The sequence below is a fragment of the Anomalospiza imberbis genome, chromosome 17 (assembly GCF_031753505.1).
Source record: "Anomalospiza imberbis isolate Cuckoo-Finch-1a 21T00152 chromosome 17, ASM3175350v1, whole genome shotgun sequence".
Classification (NCBI taxonomy): Eukaryota; Metazoa; Chordata; class Aves; order Passeriformes; family Viduidae; genus Anomalospiza; species Anomalospiza imberbis.
In genome coordinates this window covers 6613146-6640161 of record NC_089697.1, presented here as the reverse complement: position 1 = coordinate 6640161, position 27016 = coordinate 6613146, and the positions used below count along the sequence as shown (strand labels likewise).

Here is a 27016-nt window from a genome sequence, read left to right as displayed (position 1 = left end):
TTGTTAACAGCACAGAGATAAAAGAAATGCTACAACACAAACCACCTGGGACAAAGAAAATCCTCTGCTTCAGTCCACTGCTTTCTTAGGATCTCGCAGTTCCCTGCAGGAAGCCCACAGACTCCAAGAAGGCCATGACGGGGAGGACCACACAGTTAAGTGATGTTTTGTGTTCTGGTATCAAAGTATGTTCCCAGTAAAAACACGGTGAGGAATCACTGCCTGATGTACCACTCCACTGTCTGCTGCAGCTACCAAGGTGTTGAAAAAATGTTTAAAATTATGGTATTAACATCTTGGCACTGCCTCTCCTCCTCAGATGGACAGAACATCCATCAACAGCAAGAGGTTTGACAGAGAAGCACTGCCCCACAATATGTGGTGACAGGCGTTCCCAGGGAGAGCCAGCAGCACATCAGTATGGCTGCAGCTAAACTACACTAACAACGGTGCCAAAGATTGTAAGAAAAGGAAATTTACACACCAAATTTACCAGGTTGATCTTAACACTGATTACTCACGGTAGGAAAATTGACAGACCATTTGAAATCTCTGCCTCGGCTGGAAGTTCTTGTGTTGCAGATGTGTGCTCAGCCCACAGCTGCCAGTCTCTGTGAGTGGTCAGGAACACCGGCCCCTCTGCCTGGACAGGGCAGGCCAGCTGTGGATGGACTGCACAGTCCTGGTTACAGAGCAGTGGTCAGGCATGTGCCTCATGATTTTGGCTGCCAGCACTATCACTGGACTTTCCAAATGGTGTGTATGCTATTAAAAGGGGAAAGAAAAAAAAAAACCCAAAAAAAAAGAAATCCAAAGAAAAAGAGTGCCCATTCCACAGTGGTGTGTGTGTCCAAGGCCCGTCAGTTTGCTGCTCTGTTCAGTCCCCTAATTCATCAAAACTGATGATCCAAAACTACACCGAGACCAATCAGTGAGCCCAGCCTGCACCTCAGTGGGAAGGTGAACCTGGTGCTGGGAGTAAGGAAAATGCAGCAGGACTGAAGCTGCGGCAGCTTCTGGGATGGGACAAGACAACCAATGATCCAACACAGTTCAGCACATCGTGCCGTGGAGAAAACTGAGCATTCTGCTCCAAACATTGCTAACCAGACCAAGGAGAGGGAGGGCAGCACCAGCAACCGTTGGCAGCAATGCTGCAGGGGGGATGCTCTCGCCAGAGAGGAGAGGACATGCATGTCCAGGGCATCTGTCCCCGGTCAAGGATGGGAGACTTCTTTAACTGCTATAAGTATGGAATGGCAAAGGGAAAGGGAATGGGTCCAACAGCTCAGCTCTAATAGTGTCGCTGGTAGGCACCCATCGGTTGCTGGGCTGAGGACCCCGCTCGCCCCTGGGCCACGGTTTGGCTCACAAGGTGGGAGAGTGCAGGACCACTCTGGATAAGGGTGTCCAAGGCTTTCTGTACACTGGGGTTGTCAAAGTTGATACCAGAAGACACTGGCCTTTGGGCGGGCACATTGCCAGGCGCAGGGAGGCGGGTTTGGTGCTGACCATAGAGCGGCTGAGGTTGTGGAGGAGCTCCAGGTCTTGGACCTGCGTTTCTCGAAGGGCCTTGGAGAGCAGGAAGCTGCGTGTTTGGAGTCTGCAATCTCTGCTGAGCCTGGTTTAAATTTCCAGCATTCATCTGTACTGGCCGGGGCTGCCCACCAGCCAGGTTAGTGAAGTTCTGGTTGGGAGTGCTGCCCGAAGAGCCCGCGGAGGCCGCAGGACCGCTGTTTGCCACAGCAGCTGCTGCCGCCGCCGCCCCGCTGTTGAAGAGACTGAGGATTTTTGCTTGAAGCTCCTGCTGAGGAGTAGAAGAGGACACTGGAACAGAAGGAGTAGAGACCAGAGGCTGTGAACTCTGATGAGCCTGAGAACTTGGAAGGTTGGACTGACTACCCAGTGATGATCCTGAAGGTGCTCCCAAAGGTTGTCTTGACATGGGTGCTGGGAAAGAAAGGAAAGGTGGTTAAAGCTCTGCAAATGCCCTTGAAGGGACACCTAAAGAAAACTAATGAAACAGTTACCAAAGACATGGCATCAGTGAACATCCACCCTCAGATCACAGCTGCACAGCTCTGGGAACCCACACCACTCTAGAGAACTGAGCGTAGCAGCCCAACCAGTTATGGCAGCCCCGCTATCGCCCTAAGAGAATCCAGCATAAAAGGTCTTCCACATGAATACTCTGAATTGTCTCACGGCATGCAACGACACATCTATCTCAGTAATATCAGGTACTACATGAGGATGTTATGCTCCCAAACTCCCGTGCAGTCCCAGGACTCTTTTCCTGTCCCAGCCCTGAGGACCACAAACCACACAGTAAAGTCTGTCTGGGGCTGTGGGACTTACCCTGCAGAGATTCAGTGCTGCCCCGCAGCAACCGTTCCTTCCGGTCTCTCAGGTAATTAATGACTTTATCTATCTCCTCAGCAGTCACATAGCGATTGTCTGCCAGCAGGTTCAAGAGAGTTTGGATCCCAGGAGGGTGACCTCCTCTGGCACCCTCCTCCATGGGGGGTGGGCGCTCCCGCTCTTGCAGAATAGCTTCATCTGCCATCTTGGCAGCCTGCCGGGCGATCTCCTCCCGCTCCTTCTCCCGGGACTCTGTCTTGTAGCGCTCGTAATTCCTTGCCACCAGCACCATGGCATCAGCCTGGGGCATGTTGCGGTGCTCTGCACAAAGGAAGAAATGCTCTGAGTGACCCAAAGTGACCCTGGTGGAGGTGCTGTTCTTCCCGCCTGCCAGCACAGCCCAGTCAGCAGCACTCAGGGAGTGTGAGTGCAGACTTGGGAACTTCCCAGGCACACAGGAACAATTACATTTTCAAAGCCAACACAAGGCTCACGGCTATCAGCCAGCAAGGCCAGCCTTTCCTTCCGCAGCTGAGGGCTCAGCCCAAAAATGTCTTTCTTGTCTCTCATCAGTTAAAAGGAAAGCAGCTCCCTCTACCTCTCATATAAATTCTCAGTTCTCCGAGATGAGATGGTCCCAGTCATTTTACTGCTAAACCCTTGGACAGATCCAAAACTTGCCCTCTGAAGGGTGTATGCTTCCCAGAGGAAAACAGCCATGGGAATACGTTTGTTTCTGTGCTGCCAGTGCCTTAACATCTCATGTGCACATGCAGCTGGGGAGGGAGCAGCACTGGCTCAGCGTCACATGGCTGCTCACATTCACCACTCTTGAGGCAACAAGCAGCAATCAAATTCTTCTGTAATAAAATGAATAATGGGCAATTTTAATGGTGGGTTTTGAGGTCATTATTTCCAACTCCCGAAGCACACACATGAACAGTCACCTGAACACAGATTTAAACTGGGAGATCATAAGTGCCTTTACCTTCCCAAAAGTGCCCAAAGCTCTGGGCAGGGTCCTTTTAACACCTGCATAACATTAAATCCTGCAAGCCTTTTCCTCCTAACAGGAAACTTGGGTTCATTTTAACATTAGGCTTTGCACAAGCTGTGAAAGAGTTCCCTGAAACAAGCATGCATGCAAAGATGGCCAGGAGCGGTTGAAGTGACCATATCTAATCTCTGGAATGATCTGTGGATGAGCTAATGACTGGGGTTCCCATCACGTCTGATACACCAGCAGATCCAGTGAAGAAAAGAAGCTTTGGCCTCCTGCCAAAGGTTTAACAGGTGTTAAACCAAAGAAGTTGAGAATTAAAACCAAGGGTAGTGGGAAGCCCAGTGACAGTGCATATGAGCTGTGTGTCTGCAGGAAATGAGGGAGCTCTCCTATCACATCTGCATCTGATGTTAAAAGAAACTGGGCTTCTCCAGTCTGCGAGCACACACCAAGCACTGAGTGTGCACTCAGAGGTTTCCTCTCCCAGATGAACTCACAGAACATTACTTGGCAACACAGTAAGGGAGAAATAACCTTTGAAAGCTCAGCTGTGGTCAAACCAGTCACCTGTGTGACTGTGTGGTCAAACCAGTCACAGATTACATGAGCAGGCCTACGATCAGGGCAACAGCTGCTTTCCCCGATCACATTCTGACAAGCCATTTTTAGTACCTACACCCACCCTCATGCAACAACCAAATCACACCCTGTGATGGAAAGTGATGTGACAAGTGTAAAGATGCTAAGAAGGTGGAGCCTGTATACCCAAACACTTTGTAGATCTATCTTTTCATAACACTTTGCAGTTTTATTTTTTCATAACTCTTCCCAGTTTCATTATCAAATCTCTACCATTACCAAATCCTTATTAAATCACATTTGATTTTAAAATCTGTCCTTTAATTTACCATATTCCCAACACACTGCTTCTGAGAGCAAGAAGTGGTAGAGTAAGGTTGGGCTGATATTACTCAGAGGTCTCCCAGAGCAGTGCAGCTCTAGGGTCCATGACTTGCCCTAACACTGCAAAGGCTAGCAGTGTTAGGAGCCAAGAACACAGATGAGATTCCCTCTTGGCAGGAATCAGACATTCCTTTTGACAAGGGGCAAATAGAGTATTACGGAAGCTTTTAAATAATGATATTCACATTTATGACATGGTGTCAAGTAATTTATAACTATTTATGTGACAGCAAGGATGAACTTTGTCCTGTATGAGTCTGCCTGAAAGAAAGGTTCAGAGTGACCACACAATTCCCAGCCTACTGAGACCTTAGTACCTTGTGGAGTGCCAAACATGATGTTAACAGTGCAAGAACGGTGAACTTGATGCTGCTGGGTGATGACAATGGCGAAAGGAGACCCCCCTCTGCTCACATCGTCCAGGGCTTGCGTCAGTGACATCTCTGTGTTGAGGAAGATCAGGTCCACTACCATGCCCAGGTCCCGCACCTTCCGCCCCACGGACTCTGCGTACTCCCTACCACAAAGCAAAGCCAGCAGTTTACCAGATCAGCCACATACAGGAACAGAAACCTTGGCACTGCAGCCTCTCCACCATCTCAGATTCACTTTTCTGATTACTTGCCCGGCTTCATGACGTTTACCAGGACAGTACTAAAGCAATCCCATTATGGCAATATAAAAGCCCTTATTCTGATCTGAATCAGTCATTTCAGTTCAACCAAAATAAATTACAAATCAAGCCTCAGCTGAGCTGAGAAATAGAGTGTTTGCAAAGGGATTTACACTATTACGACTTTGTTTACAAATAAATGCATTTCAACTGAATTCATTAGGGGAAGAAATTTACGCCAGCAGAGGTCCGAGGGGTACAGAGCAGAGAAGCCAACCTACAGAACTCATTTACTCCTGCTTTGTTCAGTATTTCAACTGTTCATACACGCCTCATTCCTTATTGGCCTGCTCTTCTCTACTAGCTGCTTTCTGCTCTACCCACTGCCAACACAGCATCTCTGGATCCACAGCTCCTGTATACCCTGTCCTAAAGACTTCCCTATCCAAGCACAAAACACAGCTCACAAGGCTGAGCTTGAATTGCCAAGGGTTTTATTTAAGCCTACTATACTTAGAAGCAAACCTGCAATATTGACCGCACAAGAAGTCTGACAAATTCAGTCTGTGTGCATCCACACCTCAAGAAAAAGGGTTATTTTATTTTCTTTGGAGGCAAAGTCTGTAATGGTGATTAAAACTGTCACCCCTTCAACCATCTTTTTAAGAGCTTTGAAGTCAAATGACTGTATCTAAGGCATTCAGGAGTCATCTTTCAACAGGTCTATAGCAGGTGAGATCAGTGCTTCAATACAAGATTTATGAACAGGCTCCAGCTCTTAAGGTTTGTAGCTGTTACAGACCAAAATGATTCTTGGGATACTAAGCTAATTCTCTGGCACAAAAAAAAAAATATTCTTGGGTGAAGCACAATAACTTGTACTTTATTAGAATATCTTTCAAAGAATTTTAGCGACCAGGGGATAAAGGATCTAAAATTTCTTTTCAAGATTTGTTCCAATAGGTAATCAACTCCATCTGAAGTTTATTTCTAGTTTCACTGCTTCTCCTGTTTCCATTTCCTGCTCCATTTTTTACCAGCAGACGAGGCAAGTGCCAGATGTCTCTTTCTGCCCCACATGTACAGCAAATTTAAAGAAAAGCAACTCTTGATCTTTTCTCTGAAGGGTGAAGGAGACAGAACTTTAATTTTCCCCCAACATTTTCCTCAGATTACAAGCCAGATCTGTGATTTATTTACATATTTATTATTCTTTAGTATATTTAATTGTAAAGATACAGACATCAGACTGGTAACATTGTTAAAGCCCTCTACTACTGTGCCAGGTGTACCTCTTGTTCCAAACAGAGTGCCTGCCACAGGATATGACCCTGGTTACTACTTTTACCTGCTTTTGATACCGTCTCCGACTGTCTTCAGCAATGATTTTGTATTTCTTGCACATTGGACTAATGGCAATGACTGGTGTCTGGCCTAGGAACCAATCCAGCAGGAGCTCTGAACTAACACCCCCAATCCACCCTGACCCCTGCTCTGTACTGTCACCTGGTTGGCACATATTCCTAAATTTCATATCAAGCTACCCATGAAAAACAAGTACAGGACCCTACAACCTGCTGAAATGGTAGGCTGATATGGAGAGTAGGTATAAAAGTATTAGGAGAAGGTATAGCAATAGATTACAAGGGGGAAATACAAGTAAAGCACAAGATACATTTCCTCATCTCATCAACATATATTCCCAGAAGACAAATGGGAGCTGTGGCTTCCTGGGGACTCTAAACCCACACTCCTCAAGAGCAACCTGTAAGACAAACAGCCTCAAGGCAGCACTAAGTTTAAATCTTCTACCATGCAATAATAAAACAGATTATAACTATTTTCTTACTTTGTCTGTTTATTCACCACTATCACAGAACAATCCACAGGTCTCTCTGCATCAAAACGTCTCTTGATTTCCTCATAGTACTGACGGTACAGCTCCTCTCGGCGCCGCTCCTCGCGCTTCAGGCGGTCTGAAATGAGCCGCAGGGACAGGACAAGTGACACCCTTCAGACCTGCTCAGAGCACCACAACCGTGGCACCGTGGCACCCTTCCTTAGAAGTCATACTCACCCTCTGGCTCCTTGTAGCGCTCGTAGTAGGAGTCATCCTTGCGCCGGTAGTAGTCGTCGAGGCGCAGGTAACGGTCGTAAGATTCATCTCGTCTGCAACATTCAGAAGCAGCAATGGTTTCCTGCAGCATCATCTCAGGCAGTGACTCTGGGCAAAGCATCACACCCAGATCTCCCCCAGGTTTAATTTCTGAGGTACCCACCTGCTCCTCATAAGACACAGAGCAGCACCCAACTGTCCCCAGGCAAGGGTGATTTCCTTAAACACCTGACACCACTCAAACAATTGTGTCAGAAATGCCATAAAAACATTACTTTGGCAAATAGGATCTTGGAGAGTTTACCTGTACAAAGAGTCCCGAGGGTCTCTCATATCCCGTGGATCCCTCACATCTCGTGCACTTCTCATATCCCGTGGATCCCTGTATCGATCATACAGTGGCTCCCGTGGGTCACGAAGATCTCTAACATCCCGTGGGTCCCTCAAGTCCCTTGGATCCCTGATATCCCGTGGGTCTCGCAGGTCCCGTGGGTCCCTGTGGTCTCTGGCATCACGCATGTCTCTAGCTCGAATGTCTCGAGCGTCTCTAGCATCTCGCCCGTTCCTGCCATCCCTGCCATCTCTGGGGTCTCTCCGTGGGCTCCCCCGAAGAGGGGAGCGGTCGCGCCTGGAATCTCGGCCATCCCCGTAGGCATAGTGCTCTCTGAGGAAAACACCAGGGAAATTCCATTAGCCTGCTAACAACACGAGTACAGTTACCCTTACATCTCTTACCTGAGGTGCCGAAGTCACCTTTCACAGCAGCTGAATCCTCCCTCTTACCCCACAACAACAAACATTGACCAAAAGTCATATTTTTGAAGCAGTCTGAAGAAGGTTCTTAATTCTAATATTCAGCACAGCCAAACAAGACCCAGAAAGCTCCTTAATGGAGCACTAAGTGTAGAGCACCTGTGGATGAAGTGAACAGGCACTTCAGAAACCACCATTTTAAGGCCTCCAACCTCAGCCATAGATGATCTATCAATCATGTTTAACAAATTCTTTGAGAGAATTTAAGGTGATGTAGGTTAATACCCACATATACACAATAGCCAGGAGTGTTCAAGGGATCCATTAAATTTGCTCATCAATGACAGCAGAACACCGAAGTAATGGTACTGGCACATGATTAAAAAAGGAGCAGCTTGTGAGGAAAGACATTGCAGGTTCCATGTTGTGGTTGGATTTGTGCTGACAGACAGCAAAGACAGCTATAGCCTTGTCCTGGATTTGAGGGATAGTTTCTGTAGAAAGTCAGCCTTATGTTTGTAACGCCCTGGTTAAGAGGGTACTAAACCCAACCAGCACTGCATCCTCAGTGGCCGCAAAAGGCTTCTCTGTTGGATCTGAATGATCCATCTCATTCAGACTTTATACTGCAGTCTTCAGAGGCAAGGAAGAATAATGTTCCAGTCTTCATCTTTTCCCAAAGCAGTAGGGTTTTTTTCAGGTTGTATTCTGTTTTCCAGAGAAGACTATAACTTCACTGTAGTCAAAACAAAGCATTAAAAAAATACTGTGGAGAATCTATGGAGCTTCATGTGTTTGGACTGGTTTTTCCCCAAAATAGTGACAACCATAATGAAAAAAACCCCATTTTTTGAATCTTTTTATTTCCCCATACTTGACATGACTTTTACAGTCCTCAAACAGCCTAATCTAGCTTATGAAAGATAAGCAGAACCTACATCCACTGTAGTGCAGTCACATAGAGATCAGCTGGAGAGAACGAGTTAGATGAGCCCAAGTTTGGTGTTAGGCAGAGTAACAGGAACGAGATGGAAGAGCAGTCTGTGCATGGATTTTGGTGTCAGACACCCAGCTGTGCTGGGAACACATAAGAGTGCTGGCATTCTCTGTTTGTATGTCAGATACAAACTAGATTTTGGGACAAATTAGAGATGCCACCAAGAGCACACCTAGCTGCCTCCTCCTCTAAGTGACATAATGAATTTGCAGAGAGCCAGGTGTAAACTCCTTCAGCTTCTTGGACATATAAATCCACTTTTTGTTTGTGATCTGCATTGAAGCCACATCCTGTGAGAGACATGTCATAGACCCCTTCCCAAAACCTACAAGGAATGATGGCTGAAGCTCAGGGGAAACTTCTGACTTGCTCTAATGGATACTGAGTAACTGATCTTTCCATAGGTGTGAGACCATTTAGCAAAACAACCAGATGCAGGGGAATTGTTTGGCATATGACATTTATTCCAGCTGGAGTGGGGGTGACCAGAACAGGCCACATTCATTATCCGCAGAGACAAATAGATCCGGAATGAACAACGCACAACTGCGACAGAAGGAGAGATGTGGCACAGGTACCCTCAGCTCTTGTGCTCGCATGGCTGTCCTGCTCAAGGGAGACAGCAGCACAAAGGCACAGCTTCCACCTTCTGCTTCCACACCTCAGTCACCATGGTCTGGCTCCTGCAGCATCAGCACCACTGCCTGCATCTGCTTGGGACTTGGCCCTGCTGGCCCAGCACCGCTGCGTGCGGCGCAGCGTGGGGCTCTGCAGCAGCGGCAGCTCTTGCTCCCAGGCCACAGTGTGGTCCAGAGCCCATCGATCACAACCATGCCCAGGACTTGATGACTGTGACCCCACCACCACGTGTGCCCAGAGTGCTGCTTGGGACCTGGTGCTAACCACACGTGATGGCCACGGTGTATCCAGTGCCAGCTGAAATCCAGTGCATGTCACAGCGGCACCAAAGCCTTTGCCTGCTGTCCAGTCACATCCAGTGCTCCTCAGGACTGCAGCACAGGCAGCTGCTCTTGCACACATGCAGGATGACATAGGTTGCAATGCCCATGGCATCAATGCCTGTGCTTGTCCCTCTGCAGTGCAGTCCAAGGATCAATGCTCATGGTACAGACGCCTGCCCCTTAGCCCTGCAGTGCCACAGCATTGGTGGCACTGAGGCAAAAGATGTGCCATCAGTGCCTGCTGCTCACATATTCCCAGGGTCCTCCCACGAGCACCAAGCACACCCCAGGCCCAAGACTTGCTGCATCTGCCACAGGAATCCCAGCACTTCTTGGGTCTGATGCCCACATGCTGGTCTCTGCAAGCACATTTGGCCTTGTGTAGGGTTAAGTGCAGTGCATAAAAATCCTAGATGGTGCCAAGAATTGCAGCTACTCATTCTCTGCTTTTTTCTTTTTTGGTGTATGTCTTGCTAGTTGCACTTTCCCCTCATTTTTGGTAATTTAACAGTTCAAGCTAGTAAAGCACACTAGATGTGGCACCTCAATTACCTTCAAGTCCAACAAGCACCATGCTTTTTCATGGAAAGCTTTACAGCAGAGGCACACAGGGTGGATACCTTGTACCAAACAACACTGGAGCATGTCTTTGTGTGCTTCCTAGTGATGCTGTGGAAAGGAAACTGAAGTCATCTTCCTGTGACAGGCCACTCCATAGCTTTTCCCCTTGCCTGTGGCTGCCTATACAGAGGAGGTGAAAGAAGTGAACATGCTGTGCCCACTGCAGGGGGGGAAGCCAGGAGAAGCTGGAGAGTACAACAGTGACTGCGCAGGGGGGGCTGGCTCCAGGCTCTGATAACACAACCACATGGGCAGACAGGACCGTGCAAGAGATATTTGCTCTGTCTTGTGTTTTGCTCAAGCGCTCTTTTCCAGTCTCATGGCTGCGTTGGAAGATTTCAACATCAGAAGAGGCAAGATCCCAAGATCCTCTGCACTAGAAATGCTGCAGCCCTTGGCTTTCTCTAGATATGTCTCATCTTCTCTGATCCTTGGAGGCAGGAGCAAACATCAACTGTATTCTTCCTCCCAAGTCTCTTACAGTCTGTGCTGCAAAACTGAGTGCTGGGCTGCAGTAATGGCAGCAGACACAAGGCTTCCCTCGTGCCTCCCAAGGTGCCCAAGCCAAAAGGGCTCTCAGAGGTGGAGCAGACACTTTCCTGCTGGACCATCACTGTTTGACTGGGGAGGTGGCAGTAGGGAAGAGACACAGACATTTAGCACAGGCCGCTGGGCTCACGCCCCAAAGGCCTGAATTCCTAGTACAACTCACTGCTTCCAGGTACTTTACCTTCGTGTGGGACTGGACCTTGATGAAGCCTTATTCATATTTCTTCTTTCCACTGCTTTATTAATATCTGTAAAGAATAATCAACCCATCTGTTCAATGCTATGAAACAAAAAAAAGATCATCAGCACAATTCAAATGAAAGCAACTTAAGCTCAACAACATCCAGATGGTGCAAGGAAATCCATTCAGCAGAGAGACATTGTCACTTTGACAATTTTTTTTATTAAGTTTAGATAGTACATCATAATGAAAATTTCATGGATTTCTTTGACTTCAAAATAGGGTGGACAGCTTGGGTGAAGTTTTAACCCTGCATGTTCAGGCCTACATCCAGACTCTTCCTTCCATAAGAGAACCTCTTTCTTCTGCAGTCTATGAGCGAGCAGAAAGCGACTCATGGACTCTAGGAGAAAAAGCAGAGTCTGAAAACCTCCGAGAAAGGAATGATGGCCAGCACAGTCTTAAGTTCACAGCCAATCCTGTTCAACGGAGCATGCCGATACCCTTGTTGGAAATCCAAGGGTTCTCAAAGGGGCACATGCAACTGCCTTCCAAGAGACTGCTGCAGTGTTAAGGTGCATGGCCCCCACCACTGAGAAATGGATCCAGAAGCCTGGAACACAGGCTCCTTATGAAGTCAACACGGTGCATTCAAAACACCATTGTAAATGTGATGCAGACTAAGGCAACAGATCAGAAATTTGAAAACTGGTTGGCTTTTGAGCATCTCTGTGAAAAACACCATGAAGGGAAACACAAAGAAGGAAGACAGCTGAAGAAACAGAATCTTGTCCTCAACCCACAAAAGTGAAGTTGCCCAGAACTGGCAGGGACCCACACTGTTCTCAAAGCCTCCCATGACAGCTGACTGAAGATGAAATAATGCACTGGAGGGGGGCAAGAGCAAATAGCAATGTGACTTTGGACATTTTACTGAGAACCTTTTAAGGAAAAGAACCCAAATCAAGGCCCTATCTGCTCCCCCAGAATCTATCAACAATTAACATTTCTGATGAGTTATTTGCATTAACCACTTTCAAAGCTCTTACATGAGAATACAAACTGAATATGCTGTGATGTCTTTAGGCAGACTCAGTCTTAATATCTTCTGTAACATCCCAAATTATTCTTCGTATTTTCAAGATTAAAATTGTAATTAAGGGATCAGGTCTAATTTTTGTTCTTGATGTCAATCAAGCAGCATGTTGCCTCGCAGATGGGGCAGAGAAGCAAGTGCAATCTGAACATTAACTACAACTGCAGCATAACACCACTCACAGGACCCCAAAGCACCTCCCCAGGATCAAACACAGCTGCAGGGTCTACTGTTACAAACTACATCTGAAGGACATTTATTCTCTAAATAGTTTTACTACTAAAGGTATGAAAACACTACTGTGCATTTGTGGAAATACTTGTATAATGCTACACTGGACTTAAACTCTCCCAAAACTTTTTACCTTACTGTGTTATTAATGATTGTATTCAATACTCAGACTGTATAACTGAAGTAACTGTTCTCCTTGCATTCATTTTTTAGTTGGTAATTTTGCCCCTTAAAGTCAAGTGTTATCTTTAAGCAAGACACTAGCTGCTTTCTTTGGTTTAAGATTATTTTTATTTTCTGTTTTAAGATGCCATTGAAGAAACCTATTATGATTTTTACACTTGATATCATACATTTCTTTCAAATAAAAAAGATATTTAGAGCTCCACAAAAATATTTTACTAGAAGGAAAAAAAAAAAAAACTTTGACAGGGATCCTTCTCTTGTGCAAAACAAACACATTTAGTAACATTTTATTCAATGCCAACAGCATTTACAAGTTAAGTATTTGAACACTGACAAAACTTCGGGAAAAAAAGCCCAAATAAAAAGTCTTCTGTCCCGTAGGATTTTGAGATGACAGGCCACTGTAATCACACAGTATAACCTTCTGAACAAACACAGGTGACAGGAGTTTCTGGAATCCGTCTATCTCAAGTTCAGCAGTGGCACTGAACTAGTGCTTATCTTTTAGCAAAACATCCAATTCCTATTTAGAAGTCTTCAGAGCACAGAAACCACCACAGATCCAATAAATTACTCCAGAAGCCAATTACTCTGCTGTTAGAAAAAAGTCTTTATTCACATTAAGGCACTGTCACACTTATGCCTACTACACTAAAACTCCCTGATCCCCAGATCTGTCTGTAACACAGAGATCACATCACTCCTTTCTCTTGAGATTTTTGCTTAGGCTTGTTCTTTAATTCTAAACCTCTGTCATGTTTTTTCAAGGCTTTTCCAATTCAGCATTATCCTTTTTGAACCAGGCATACCAAAACTGAGCACTCTTCCAGCAGCAAAATCCCACAGGTACCAAAACCTCCCTACTTGCACACCTGAGTTTTGCACAGCCAAGGACGACCAAAGCACTCTGGCTGCGTGCAGACCTTCCCAGTCAGCTTCACTTAAACTCAGGGCTGCCTGCATCCAGGGCAGGAAGTCCAGGTCCTTTCACCATCAGTGACTCAATCTTCTTTATTTCACCCTTTGTTAAAAACACGTTTTTCTCTCCAAGTCACTTATAAAAGCCCTGTATGGCCAGGACTCAGTTTTTCTAGACCACCACTCAAAGCACTGAGAAATTCCATCATGTTACATCTATTCCATTCTAGATTCACTTGAAATCAATTTAACTCTGTTGTTTTTAACTGTTCTCGTTTCTTATCAAGTCAAACACCTTACAGCAATCTGTACACTAACACTACTGCTTCCAGCCCCAGAGCTTGCAGTACCGTAAGAATAATTAAGACAGGATTTATTTTGATGGACATTAATCAGTTGCCTTCTCTTCAGCGTCAGGTGAAAGAATCCCTTTGTTCCCAGGCTCTGATGCCAGGCTCATTCCACTTACCCTGCCTACTGGCTCACCTGCAGCACTCTAGCAGCTCCCTGGAAACTCCCTAGTTTTCCAAGGCTTGTGGAAAAACACCAGTAACAGACCAGGCAGGTCAGTAGTTCACTGAGCCTCACTGACGTTAATTCTTTTGAGAGCTCTAGATTTGGTAGCTGCAGTTTTACCTTTTTGGTTTTGCTACTAAAATGGAAATTACATTAAACACATCTCCTGCCTCTTCAAAAACAGAAAGAAGACCAGATTAACTGGTCTTCTCAGAAATTTTATCATTGCCATTCAGTTACCCTTAGCTTCTAAAACAGCCAAAGTTGTTCCTGTTTAAGTCTCTACATTTGGATAATGCTGGACATAATTTCTTGTATCCTTCTACCCCTTCTTGTCTATTTGCCTTCATTTCCATCTTCAGGCTCCTATTTGTTACTGCACATACACCTTCCCACAGGTTACTATTTATTCCTCCTGTCATTCTTTTTAAGTCACACTGTTTTTCTTCAAATTATAGGCTTACTTTGAAAGTAATTTTTTTCCTTGCGTTTAAATATTACTCGTGGATTTCTAACCATTCATGTCCATTTAAGTCTGCTTCCAGCACATTTAGCAGAATTATCTTCATCTTTATGAAAATATCCTCTTTAAAGCATCCAGTATTTATAGCACTACTTAAAGGCTGGCTCCACTTGTGCAAAAATCCCAGCTAAGTTTACTTAGCCAACCAGCCGCTAAGCGCTGTGACCAATTCCTTTGAGTATGTCAAGATGAAGCCCAGTTTTGGTTTACAAATGTTATTAAACTCTGTGCTGGATGTTTCAAAGATCCCTTTCCAGGGCTCACTTGCTGCACAGTTTCTTCTCTGTTCTTAAGGCTAACAGAGCTTTCCAAACACTAACACATAAAAATTCAGGGTAAGACCCAGGCAGCAAGGTGAACCACACTGCAGGTGAAGCACACAGCAGGAACTCAGGAGGCAAATACATTCTGATTAAACTGATTGAGACTAAGGCCAGACAAGTGTCACACTGTGACCTTTCCAGAGGGCTTTAAAACAACAGCACTCTTTCTCCCGAACGCATGCTGGGGTCAGGAGAGCGAGGAGCAGTTTTCCTTACCTAATCTATACCCTTTATAAAGGCGACCCTTCTCACCGTCCAGAGCGGCCTGGACATCTTCTAGACGGTCATACTGCACGAACCCATAGCCATGGTACATGCTGAGGGCTGCAAGAGTTAACAGCAGGGCAAGACCGGTTACAACCACGGACAGTGCTGACCCACACCCGGCCATCGCTAACCCCACCAGCTGCACTCTACCCAGAAACCACTATGCAAGCCTCCTGGGAAAATCAAATCCACCAGGATCAAAGTGCAGAGTTCAAAGACTCTGATCAGGTTCTTTTGGACAAGGCAGTGACCAAAATACAGACCGTGAAGTGACCAAGATTTGATTAAGAGGCTATGAAAGAGTATTGTGACATCACACTGTGACCCTAAAAGCTAAAACACAGCTGATATATTTGCATTACGTTTGAGCTGTACTGAAGGAATCACTTTTCCAGACAAAATGCAGGCAGAGAAAATTATCATTAAAAGGTCACTATTTAGGAACAACATTGGTCACTCCTCTCATCATCATCAAATAGCATTTGACAAGCATGAAGCAATATTTCTTCCTGAAATCCCTGCCACAAAAAGGCATAAGATAACATACTAACCCCTGATTTTGCCATATTTTGAAAATATCTCTTCCATTTCTTCACGAGTCATGTGGTCTGTGGGCAAATTGCCGACAAAAAGTCTTCTCTCTAAATCCTGAGGATTGGTGCTGTTAGTGAAGTCGCTCTGTTTGATGCTATTGCTCTTGCGTACTCGAGGCATTTTGCTTTCGTTCCAAATCCAACTCTTTGCAAAAAAAAAAAAATGGCCATGCATATAATTTCAATCCATGACATTAAAATTAAACTGGAACAAGATTAAACTTAACAGCTTTGCAGACTAGAAGCCAACTGGGTCTGCTTGACGCAAACTTCACTCCAGAGAAATCTTAATATGAGGGACACAGAGGTCAGGCAAAAACACTCACTGCAGCATTCTGGTTGAGCTTTTCTGTAATACTGAAAGGTAGCAAACCTAATTATTCTGCAGATAGGTTTTAATGGTTTGACTCCAAACTAAGATACAAATAAAACTAATTTTCCACTAAAACTCCTTAACTTTAAGCTTTTCAACATGCCCATTGTTGCCACATCTCATTCTTCAATCCGCTGATAAGAAATATTGAAATTTATGCAATATTTTAATAAGCGGAAAGGAAACACTCATTGCAACATTGCATAACGGCACCCAAATATTCCAGCAGGGCTTGGAATGAGGTATCAGGAAATACTGCTGAAATACTCATAAGTGACCACATCTGGATCACTTCACTACATGTGAAATCTCAGCTTTCCAATCCCAGAAAGCACAGGTCCTTATCTGCATCTCTGTTAGACAGCATACCCTTGTCCCCATGGAGATGTCAGCTCCCACAGCAGGCGGGTCCATAGCTGGGAATTTAACCACCCCCAGGTAAACGCTGCACCCTTCCTCACCTCCCCTTTGCAGAAAAAGCACATTTCTTTAGTCCACACCCCTGCACACAGCTGGAGCAGTCAGCAACATTCGCTGCACAAACTCACCCAAACAAATAAAAAAAAAACACCCCATCAAAAAAACAAAAACAACACTGCCAAGAATAACAAAAAACACCATCCCCAGGAGATTCAGACCTTCTGGTTTAAAATTCACCTTTAGATAAAGCTTAAAGAAATTAGTAACACTGAAACTTTCAAGGTGAACTTAAAAGTTTGAAAATTATTTAATAAAGTTGTTGTATTTCCTAAACATTCACCTACAGGAATGCAGGATGGGATTTTCTGTTTGTAACATGCAAGAAGCTTGGAAAAAGAAAGATGGTGAAATTGAGTGTATCAACAGACACTTCTCTTTTTAATCATGCAATGCCTATAACCAAGATACTCCCTAACAGTACCCTGGAGTAAATACAATTTAAAAGTCATCTCTAAATAAATAAATCAAATGTCAAAATAGATAAGACGACTCTATATGAATACTTAACTGGCATGAAAAATACATCTACTCCAGATCTTAGACATAAAATGTATTTATTTATCCTTTAAAGATCAATCAACTTCAGATTTGTATCACTCTTGCCCCTTTTTAGGAAACCCTCCAGAGATGGGGGACAGAGAACGCTTCCTTGTCTAATAAACTTTTTAAAATTAACTGCCAGAACCGGGGTGAGTAAAACAAACCCAACACCCAAAATAAAATCCAAGAAATTTAATCTCCTCTATCATATTTGCCCCAGTCCCCCTGCAAGTTTGTCCACACACATACACAGTTTTATCTTCCCCATGAGTAGTACCAAATCCCTTTTTTTTTTTTAAACATGAAAGCATTGGACTTCTATTCCACTACTGCAGCTCAAGTTCTCATCAGTTGAGGGTAGAGAAGCTTTCAAAATTTCCTCAAAATGAATAAGAAGCAATAAAACACAGAAGGCACCATCTAGCCCAAGATCCCATTCAGAGCAGGATGCAGTGCACAGGCACACACAGCAAACAGGTGTCAAACAGGCCTGTAGCTGCTGGCAGGACTGCTCACTTTCAGTGTAAAAAGCTGTAAGAAATTCCTCTTGTGTTCCTTAGGGGTGGGGATAGCAGGGGTGTCTGAGGAAGAGGCTGCAAGAACTTTCCACGTTAAGAAAGCCAGAGAGCTATTTTCCCACTTCAAAATAATCAGTAAATCAGGTGAGTTACCCCAGAACTCTCATCTAAGACAATTCACTGCCTCTTACCATTTTCCACACGGCAGCTTACATAGTTAAGGGCTATTTAGTGATCATAAGACCAGAATAAATGAATGTTGTCCCACCTCCGGGCACGTTACATCAGGTCAACATCTAATTCCCACATTAAGTCTTGTTGTACGAATGCGGCCAGAGAGGCACCGGGACAGTTTAAAGGTGCCAATTCCCCGCTCAGAAACGGTGGGTCCTACCACAGGACAGCCCACGGCACCTCATGAGCCAGCAAGTCCTCTGGAAGTTAATTAAAGCCACACCTCTCTAAAAGTCTTATATTTAAAACCAGAGTCGTTTATTAATAGCGCTACAGCCTCAAGGAAGCAAGACCGCTGGAGTGGGACACTGCAACTCATTTGCCACAAGTGAAACTCGACACAAGTCTCCATCAAGTTCGGGGGCAAAGCAGAAACAGCGGGCACGGAGGGCAGCGGTGCCGAGGAGCAGGGAGCTTCCCTCGGAGCGGAGCCGCGCTCTCCCCGAAGCCAGCAGGGCCCGCCGGGGGCAGCGCTGGCACCGCCCGTGCCGGCCCCCCGCACCTGGGCACAGGCGGTGCCGCCCACACGGTAACCCGGGGAGCGCCTCCGCCTTCCGCCCGCCGTCAGAACGCGCCCCGGCCCGCCCTTGCCCCGGGCCCCCGCTCACCGCGGGCCCGCCGCAGCTCCCGGGGCAGCGGGGAGGGACCCCCGGCCGGGAGCTGCACCGGCGGCCGCCGCTCCCACCCGTGCTTCCCCTACCTCCGTCCGGGCCTGGGCGCTGCCAGCGCCGCTCAACTCGCACACCGGCTGCTCCGGGGGTGCGGAGCAGCCCCATCGAACCCCGGTGATCCCGCGCTGCCCGGACGCGAGGCGGAGGCGCGGCCCGCCCGCAGGCCGCGAGGCACGCCCGGCCCGGCCTCAGCCGAGAGCCGAGAGGGACCGGGCCCTCCGCGGGGCTCGCTGCCTTAAGCCTCTCGCTCGGGCGCTCCGCGCACGGGGCCGCGGACCCGCAGACTCACCGCCGCTCCTGGCCCGGACCCGGTGCCCCGTCAGGCCGCCGCCGCCGCCAGGACAAAGGCGCCACCCGCCACTACCGCACGGCGCCGCCGCAAAGAAGAGGAGGGGGAAGCACGGTCGCTATGGCGATGTAGCGCACTTTACGGCGCGGCAGCGTACCGCCATGCCTGCCGAGGCAAAGGCCACTTGCCCCGGCTCCCGGCATATCCCGCGGTACGGCGCTGCAAGGCAGGCCGGGAGTTGTAGTGCCGAGGAGGCCAGGCGGCCGCTGGGTGGCGCTTTCGGACCTCGCGCGGGGGAGGCGGCGGAATAGGGATCGCGATCAGACAGGGACCGGGACTGGGATCAGACAGGGACTGGGACCGGGAGCGGGATCGGGGTCAGACAGGGATCGGAACCGGGACCGGGATCAGACTGGGACAGGGACCAGGATCGGGGTCAGACTGGGACGGAGACCGGAATCAGGGTCAGACTGGGACAGGGACCAGGATCGGGATCGGTATCGGACCGGAACCGGGACCGGGATCAGACTGGGACAGGGACCAGGATCGGGGTCAGACTGGGACGGAGACCGGAATCAGGGTCAGACTGGGACAGGGACCGGGATCGGGATCGGTATCAGACTGGGACCGGGACCGGAATCAGACAGGGATCGGGAGCGGGACCGGGATCAGACAGGGATCGGGACCGGGGTCAGACTGTGACCGGGACCGGGATCGGGATCGGTATCAGACTGGGACCGGGACCGGAATCAGACAGGGATCGGGAGCGGGATCGGGACCGGGATCAGACAGGGATCGGGACCGGGATCAGACTGGGCCCGGGAACGGGATCAGACTGGGACTGGGACAGGGACAGGGACAGGATCAGGATTAGGCTCTGACAGGAACCGGGATCGAGATCAGACAGTGACAGGGACCGGGATCGGGGTCAGACTGGGACACGGACTGGGATCGGGATCAGACTGCTGTTGAGACAGGAGTAGGAGTCGGGATCAGACAGGGACCGGATGGGACTTTGGAACGGGACCGAGACTGGTGTCAGGATCGGGACACCAGGGGTGGGGATCAGAACCAGGACAGGTTCTCAGACTGAGACCGCGATCGGGATCAGACCGAGACCAGGACCGCAGTGACCCTGCCCCGTTCAAGGGGCGGCGTCCCCGTGCTGCGCCCCTAGCCCCGGCGCCGCCCCGAGCAGCAGCTGCCCCGGTACTCTGCCCCGCTGTGCGGGTAGCGGGACCGGGGGCTCTCGTAGGGAGTCCCACCTGAGCAGCTCCTGCCGAGCGAGAGCACCGGCCCCCGCTGCCGCCCGGGACCGGGAGCAAGGGGCTCTCACAGCCCGTTGCCACAGGAGACCCTGCTCAGGCAGTGCCCGGCGCCGCGGGGATTTCCCAGGCCAGGCCCACGGGAGTCGGGCCCAGAAATCCCCTTCTCTCCGCAGCCGCCCCCTTTGCCCTCGAGATTCCCCAGGGACCCTTCGTGCTCCCGAGTGAGTCAGTTCTGGGAAGTGACATTGGGCCGGGGAATCCAGAGCGCACGGTTCCCAATTCTCGCTGCCCGCGGGGAGCACGCTGCCCTTCTCCCGGGAGCAGCTGTGACCTGGCGATGGCCGATTGTGGCCACCAGCCTCCAGCTGGGGCCGAGGCCGTGACCGGGCAGGCGGCTGCTGCGGTGTGTCCTCTCGGGCATCGCGGCAGTGTGGGCAGTGTGGCGGCAGTGCCGTAAGTGACCGGGGCACCGAGGGGCGCTGAGGAGCCACCGTTCGCTGCCCAGCCACCGCAATGCCAAGGGAAGTGCAGGGAACGTCTCCGGAGCGGGCAGGGATCCTGGAAATTCCTTGGCCGTTGCTGGGAACCTCTTTGGGGAACTGAGACGAAGGTACATCAACGTCACAGCACTGTTGCCCATTCCCCTTTCAGGACTGACGTGTTTGCGGGGACACTCCGCACAGGCCAGGGCTCTTGGTGGCTGTGGGGGCTCTCCAGGGCTGCAGGCAGAGGGGCTCTCCCTGACCACAGCCGTGGGGGCTCTCCAGGGCGACAGCTCAGGGGCTCTTAAATGCTAAATTAAAAACAAAAAAAACAAAAACTAAAAAAAAAAAACCTCTCTGAGCTGCTGTTGGAAAGAAGAAGTGAAACCTGGGGCGGGGGGCAGGGGGCTGCACAGGCGCTCCCCTCCCCTCTCCTTTCCGCGGACCCCGGCCGACCCCTGCCCCTGCCCCTGCTCCTGTCTGCAGCCGTGACTCCGGGCCGGGGGTTCCCGGCGGTGGCAGCGCGGGGATCGGAGGGGCCGGCCGGGAGTTGTCCCCAGCCGGGGCTGGCGGGGAAGCCCCGGGCAGAGCGGCCCAACGCCCCTTCCTGGGCGGGAACGGACCGAGGCGTTCTTAGGAGGGCGGCGGCGGCGGTCGGGTCGCAGCGCCATGAACCGGCTGGGGCTTTTGGGACTGCTCTGCGCGGCGCTGCTGGGCGTGAGTGGGGCCGGGATCGGGGCATGGAGCGGGACAGGGGCAGAGGCGGAGGGGATCCCTCCATCTTTGTGTCTCGCTGGGCTTTCCGGGAGGGGGCACGGTCCGGCAGCTCCGGCCCGTCCCCTCGGCGCAGCCGCCCCCTCCGGGGAGCTCCGGGGCTGTGCGCGGGCGGCGTCGGCGGGACCCGGCAGCGCTCCCGCGTCGGGTCTGTCGGTCCGCTCTCCCGGGACCCAGCCAGGGCGGAGGAGTTGTCTGGGCTGCCTGGTATCATCTCCCGGTCTTCTACCCACGCGCTTTCGCTTTCCTCCGATGGCGCGGGCCCGGCAGCCCAGCCCCGCCCTGCGCTAGCCCGGGGGTCCCCACGGGCAGGGACGGGCAGCGGCGAGCCCCGGGACCCTCGGCCGGGACCCCTAGTCGGGCGGGGCGCTGGAACCGGCTGCCGGCGCTTCTTGCACTTCTCAATTGCATGTGGGCGGCTGGGACGGCCCCGCGGCCTCGTCGCTGTTCCCGCACCGGGACTGCTCGAGGTGCCCACGGCGGTGGGCTGCGCCCGCCCGTGCTGGGTGCTCGTGTGGCACCCTCGGCCCGGTCTTCGCTCCCTCGCTCTCTGCCGGAGCCCCGTCCCGCTCCCCAGGATGGCCAGGCCAATCTGCCGGGATCTGCCGGACTGCTGGGGATGGGCAGCGAGGGGCTGGCTCTATGAGAGGAAAGGGTGCCCTCTTGTACCCTGTCTTGCCCTAGAGCTCATTCCCTGCCTCCTTTTTACCCTTCCCTGTGCAGGTCGTCCCCTGCCAGGAGGAGCAAGGGCAGGCTCTGGCAAAGTTTGCATGGGTGATGTGTTTGACTGGGGTTTTCCTGTCCCTCAGGGATGGTGTGTCAGCCTTGGGAAGGGGCTGGCAGTGCTCTGGCTGTGAAAGCTTGGTGATCGCTGCTCCCTCTGTGAGGGACTGCAGTACTGTTAGCAGGGGCACAGGGTGATGTGCAGTCACCTTATGATAGGAAATCTGGGGAAATATGGAGTAACTCTGCCGGAATCACTGCCACCCCACTTCAAAGACAGCACTGATGGCATCAGGCAGCGTGGGTGGCTGCTGTGGTCTGTGGTTAGTGGAGGTGTGGGAAGAGCGGTGTGAGGAAGCCCTCACCTCAGGGTGCAGGTTAGCACACGTGTCTGTGGAAGCGCGGTGATGTGGGAGTGTTGGATATGAATTCACAGGTCCTGTTTCTTCCAGTGCTGGGAACCTGGTGATGCCTTAACATGCTTTGATAAGCAGTATATGTACAAGGGCAGATGCTGCAACCGGTGTCGGCCAGGTATGGAAATGCTTTCCTAGGGACCTTACAAATGGGCTGTGCCAGGATTTACTATCTTGGCACAGCGGGGAAAGCTTTGCTTGGTGTGATGGAGCCCTTTCACCTTACTGCCAACAATGCTGACAGCTTCACCTCCCTGTGTCATCTCAGTGATAGACCAACTGGGACCTTGTGGGTGCTCTGAGAGACCCCTTGGACCTCACCAAATGTGCCACAGCTCTCTTGGGACTGTTTGTGCTCTTGCAGCTACAGGACCCCATGGCAAAGGCAGCTTTGTGGGGAGAGCGCTGGCATTGGCACTAGCAAATTGTGATGGTGTTTGCCAGCTCCTGCTGTCACTGTCAGGTTATCTCCCAGTCCCTGGATGCTGGAGTGGCCCCACAGCCCTCCCTCCCCGCCTGGCCCCTGCAGTGTTTGTGGTCATCAGGCTGACTCCTTCAGCCCTGCCTTCCATGCAGAATAGTGCAGCAGTCTCGGCATCCACAGCTGCCAGTCTTCCCCTGTCCTGCTGGTAGAGGTGCTGTCTGGAGAGAGGGAAAGCCCCCTTGCCCCTTCCTCACCAGCCTCTATTGCAGGGGAAAAGCTGGTCTCTGAGTGCAATAAAACAGAAGACTCTGTCTGTGTCCCCTGTGAGAGCGGGCACTATCAGCCAAGCTGGACCAAGGAGAAGCACTGTGCTCCTCATGATATCTGTGAAGGCAGTAAGTGCTCCCTGTGACCACTGACCCCAGCCTGGGGGGACTGGGGGCACTGGCTCCCCTGCTTGGTGTCTCACCTCGTCCCCGTTCCCTCCGCCCAGATGCCGGCCTCATTGTGAAGATGCACGGAAATGCAACACACAACACGGTGTGCCAGTGCCGGGCTGGCACGCACTGCTCTGACATCAGCTGCCAGACCTGCGTGGAGAACCAGCCTTGCCAGCTTGGCTCTGGCTTCGTGGCAGGTAAATCTGACAAGCTGTTCCCACTCAACAGGACTGATGCCCTGTCAGCACTGACCTCAGGGAATGGGGGCTCCCCCAGCATGGTGCCCCCTGGCAGGGATTTGGGAGAGCCGTGCCATTGCCACAGGGCGTGCTGCACAGCTGGACTCTGCAGCCCCTTGCCCCCTCAGGCCTTCACCCCTCATAGCCCTACTGACCTTCCTGCCATCTCTGCTCCTCTTCAGCCAAGGCCATGGACCGGATGTCATCCCCCTGTGAACCCTGTGCAGAAGGCACCTTCTCCAATGTCTCTTCTAAAACCGAGCCGTGCCACCCCTGGACAAGGTATTATCTGAGTACAGACCATGTCCTTCCACCAGACCCAGTGAACACATCCTCTGCTGCCGGTTTTCTTGGTGGCCTTGGGGACTGGGCAGCCAGGCTGGTCTGTGAGTGACACAGCATCTGGCTGGTGTAGGGCCAGAGTGAGAGGAACAGGGCTAGGATCACGGTGCGGACCAGGGCTGAGGTCGAGGCAGACATTCAGGCACTTGTGTCTGTCCTTCACTATGTGCACAGACTGCTTGTCCCTTCAGGGGTGTCCAAGCTGTCATCCATGCTGGAAGTAAGGGATCAGGGTCTATGGGGATGCCCCATGCCCTGTTCAGGTTCTCCCTCCCAGAGCTCTCTGTGGCTATAGACATCAGCCAAAGCACAAGCCCTCTCCATGGGGAGTTTGGCTTTGAGGATGCCATGAACTGGCAGGTCATCCCTGTCTCTAGAAAGCTGCTTGAGGGTTAATTGCAGTTCCTGGTAGAAACATGAGCCTTATTTCCAAGCTGAATTAGTCTTGCTTCAGCTGGCAGCCATTGGATTTCACTTTGCTTTTATCTGTGCCCAGAAATTACTTCCCCACAGAACCACTTGTAACCTATCTTAGCTTTTCTGTCATAGCTACCATGCTCAAGCCCTGGGGGCTTCTATGACCAGGCAGGTCTGCTCCTTCCTGTGCCTTGTCCCTAAACTTGTTCCCATCCTCAGCAGTTTCAGCAACTGCAGGCCAAGTCCCAGGGTTGGTACCCTGCTGTGTGCCTGCTAACCCCCTCATGCTGTGTCCGTGGGGGTCCCCCTGCTCGCCCTACTGGAGCTTGGCAGGCTTGGAGCAGGATGCGTTTTGGGGAAGCTCAGGTGCCTGCCCAGCCCCAACTATTCCCTGAGCTCCGGTTACTGCTGTGGTTACATGGTCTTGTTCTTCCCTGCAGCTGTGAGGAAAAGGGGCTGGTGGTGAAGGTGAAAGGGACGAATTCCTCGGATGTGATCTGTGGTAAGTGCCTGGTGCCCAGGGCTGACCCAGTGCAAAGCAGAGAGCACCCCAGGGCTCCAGCTCCTGCCGCACTCAGAAGAGCTGGCCTCATGCATGGTGTTTTTGGGAGGGGAAGGTCTGAGTGCATGGCCAGTGTGATGCCTTCCTGCCTCTCTGTCTCCATGCGGGACCCCTGTGGGGCTGGGGCACGACTCTGTGTCATGCATGGTCCCGTGGGTGCCTCACTGACCCTGTGTCCTCCTGCAGAGTCGAGCAGGCGCTCCTCGCTGTCGGTGCTGATCCCCATCACAGCTGCAGTTGTCACATGCCTCGTGGGTGTCTGCATCTACTGCCTGGTGCACACAGGTGAGGGGCTAAAGCCTGTGAACTGCTGCCTTGGTGGAGGGAGGGAGAACCTTAGCCAGAAGGGCCATAAAGGGCTGAGGGGTTGAGCCACGGAGGACAGTGGCAGCTCTGCTGAGAGTGAGAAAGCTCCTCTGGGGACATCACCAGGACAGGGTTTGCTGAGTCCTGCCCTGTCTTTGGGAGCAGGTGTGTAGGCACTGCTGCAGCCTTGTGTGACAGCACTGGTGCCCCATGAGTCCATTCTGACTCCTGCTGTGATCCCCAGCCTGCCCAGCCTGGCAGTGGCAGCAGGCATAATGTGAACTGCAGGACGTGTGGTGCAGCAGCACCAGCCCTGGCTGTGACCCCGGGAAGCTGCCTGCAGGGCAGGAGCACTTCCCCCTGAACATTGCCTTTTCTGTCCCTCTTTCCATCCAGATTTCAGGCGACGAGTGCCAAAGGAGGTGAGTCTACCTAGAGTCCCCTCCAGCAGTGGGTTGGGATCCCTCCTGGGCACAGCTGGGGATGTGCCAGCAGCAGAGCAGGGGTTGTGGCTTTGCAATGCAGGAGGGGTGGGGGCTGAACTAGGCTACGTGGCTGGGGCAGGACAAGGGTTGGGGCAACCTGAGGATGCTGCTGGCAAGTGCTGAGCATTTGGGAGGGACCCATACTCTGGCCTACATGGGAGTGTAGCAGGAGCCTGTGGAAAGACATGGGTGCAGAGTCGGGGAATGTAGCTGCCTGCCCCTGACCCCTGCCCCTGTGCAGATAGAGGCTGGGGAGCCCGGAGAGAACCCAGATACCCAGCAGCCCACGGAGCAGGATGAGAATGTCTTGCCTGTGCAGGAGACCCTACTCAGGGGCCAGCCTGTGGCCCAGGAGGATGGCAAGGAGAGCCGCATCTCGGAGCAGGAGATGCTGTGAAGGCGCAGGACACTGCCTCCGACAGGAGCACAGACTGGACAGCACCATCTCCTCTGTCCCCTCTCCAGCTGGGGAGGAAATCTGGCATCTGGCCTGGCTGCAAATGATGTGATGCTGCAATGGACCATGACACGACCACCCCACGGGAATACCACTACAACTCCTGGTCTGGTCACCTGCACAGGGCTGCCCTGGTGGAGCAAGGCTTGGCTGTCCGCATGGGGACATGGAAGAGAGCCCCATCCTGCTTCCTGCACAGGTGATGCAATGACCTGTGTGGCTGCTCGCCTGCTGAGCCCTTGCAGAGCCCAGTGCAGCCCCTGGCCACAGCAGAGCGTCACTGCTGACAGGAAGACCCCAGCACAAAGCCCCATCTCCCTGAGCGCTGGAGAAGCCAGGGCCGGGAAAGGGAGCTGCTAGTTTGAGATCACTACGGCAGAGCTCAGTCCCCTGTCTGGGGTGCTGTGGAAGCGCTGCCCGTGCTGGAGCAGGGCCCGGTGGGTGCTGGCATCCGGACAGGGCACCCCGGCCCGGCCCCTTCCGTGCCGTGCAGCGCTGCCGGCCTCCGTGGGACGAAGAAAGGCAGGACCGGCGGGCCCGCGGCTCTGCCTGGGCCAGGGCCGGGGATCGCGGCGGCGGGGCCGGAGCGCAGAGAGCGGCGTGCGGCGGCCGGGAGATGGTGCTGCGGGACCGGCGCGGGCTGCGCGGGGCGGGACCGGCACCGCCCGCCCCCGCCCCGTCCCGCGTACGCTCCGGGTGGGCGCGGGGGGCTCTGGCCCAGCGCGGGGCCCCCTCCCGCGGCTGCCCCGCACAGCCGCCCGTCCGTGCGGGAGCGGCCGCGCTCCGTCACCCTCCACCCGCTGC

At 51.4% G+C, this 27016-nt stretch overlaps 2 protein-coding genes across 6 annotated transcripts; one reads left to right on the top strand and one right to left on the bottom strand.

The window, feature by feature from the left end:
• On the bottom strand, positions 1 to 19026 carry NCOA5 (nuclear receptor coactivator 5). Of its 2 annotated transcripts, XM_068207646.1 has the most exons (10): positions 18878 to 19026; positions 15731 to 15917; positions 15129 to 15236; positions 11120 to 11186; positions 7361 to 7720; positions 7018 to 7109; positions 6790 to 6916; positions 4645 to 4844; positions 2359 to 2682; positions 1 to 1950 (listed from the first exon to the last, which is right to left on the bottom strand). In XM_068207646.1, the coding sequence occupies exons 2-10, from the start codon at positions 15891 to 15893 to the stop codon at positions 1295 to 1297; spliced, it is 2097 nt and encodes a 698-aa protein (XP_068063747.1). In that variant the 5' UTR covers positions 15894 to 15917; positions 18878 to 19026; the 3' UTR covers positions 1 to 1294. The 2 variants fall into 2 exon arrangements, with proteins under 2 accessions (XP_068063747.1, XP_068063749.1); XM_068207648.1 differs by lacking the exons at positions 11120 to 11186; positions 15731 to 15917; positions 18878 to 19026 and having other exon boundaries at positions 15129 to 15224.
• On the top strand, positions 19026 to 26678 carry CD40 (CD40 molecule). 4 transcript variants are annotated; one of them, XM_068207651.1, is made up of 9 exons: positions 19026 to 19088; positions 22577 to 22658; positions 23234 to 23359; positions 23458 to 23601; positions 23826 to 23925; positions 24843 to 24904; positions 25151 to 25249; positions 25667 to 25692; positions 25997 to 26678. In XM_068207651.1, the coding sequence occupies exons 2-9, from the start codon at positions 22622 to 22624 to the stop codon at positions 26150 to 26152; spliced, it is 750 nt and encodes a 249-aa protein (XP_068063752.1). In that variant the 5' UTR covers positions 19026 to 19088; positions 22577 to 22621; the 3' UTR covers positions 26153 to 26678. The 4 variants fall into 4 exon arrangements, with proteins under 4 accessions (XP_068063752.1, XP_068063751.1, XP_068063750.1 ...); XM_068207650.1 differs by lacking the exon at positions 19026 to 19088 and adding an exon at positions 21201 to 21344 and having other exon boundaries at positions 26075 to 26678; XM_068207649.1 differs by lacking the exon at positions 19026 to 19088 and adding an exon at positions 21208 to 21344.
• The last annotated feature ends 338 nt before the right edge of the window (positions 26679 to 27016 follow it).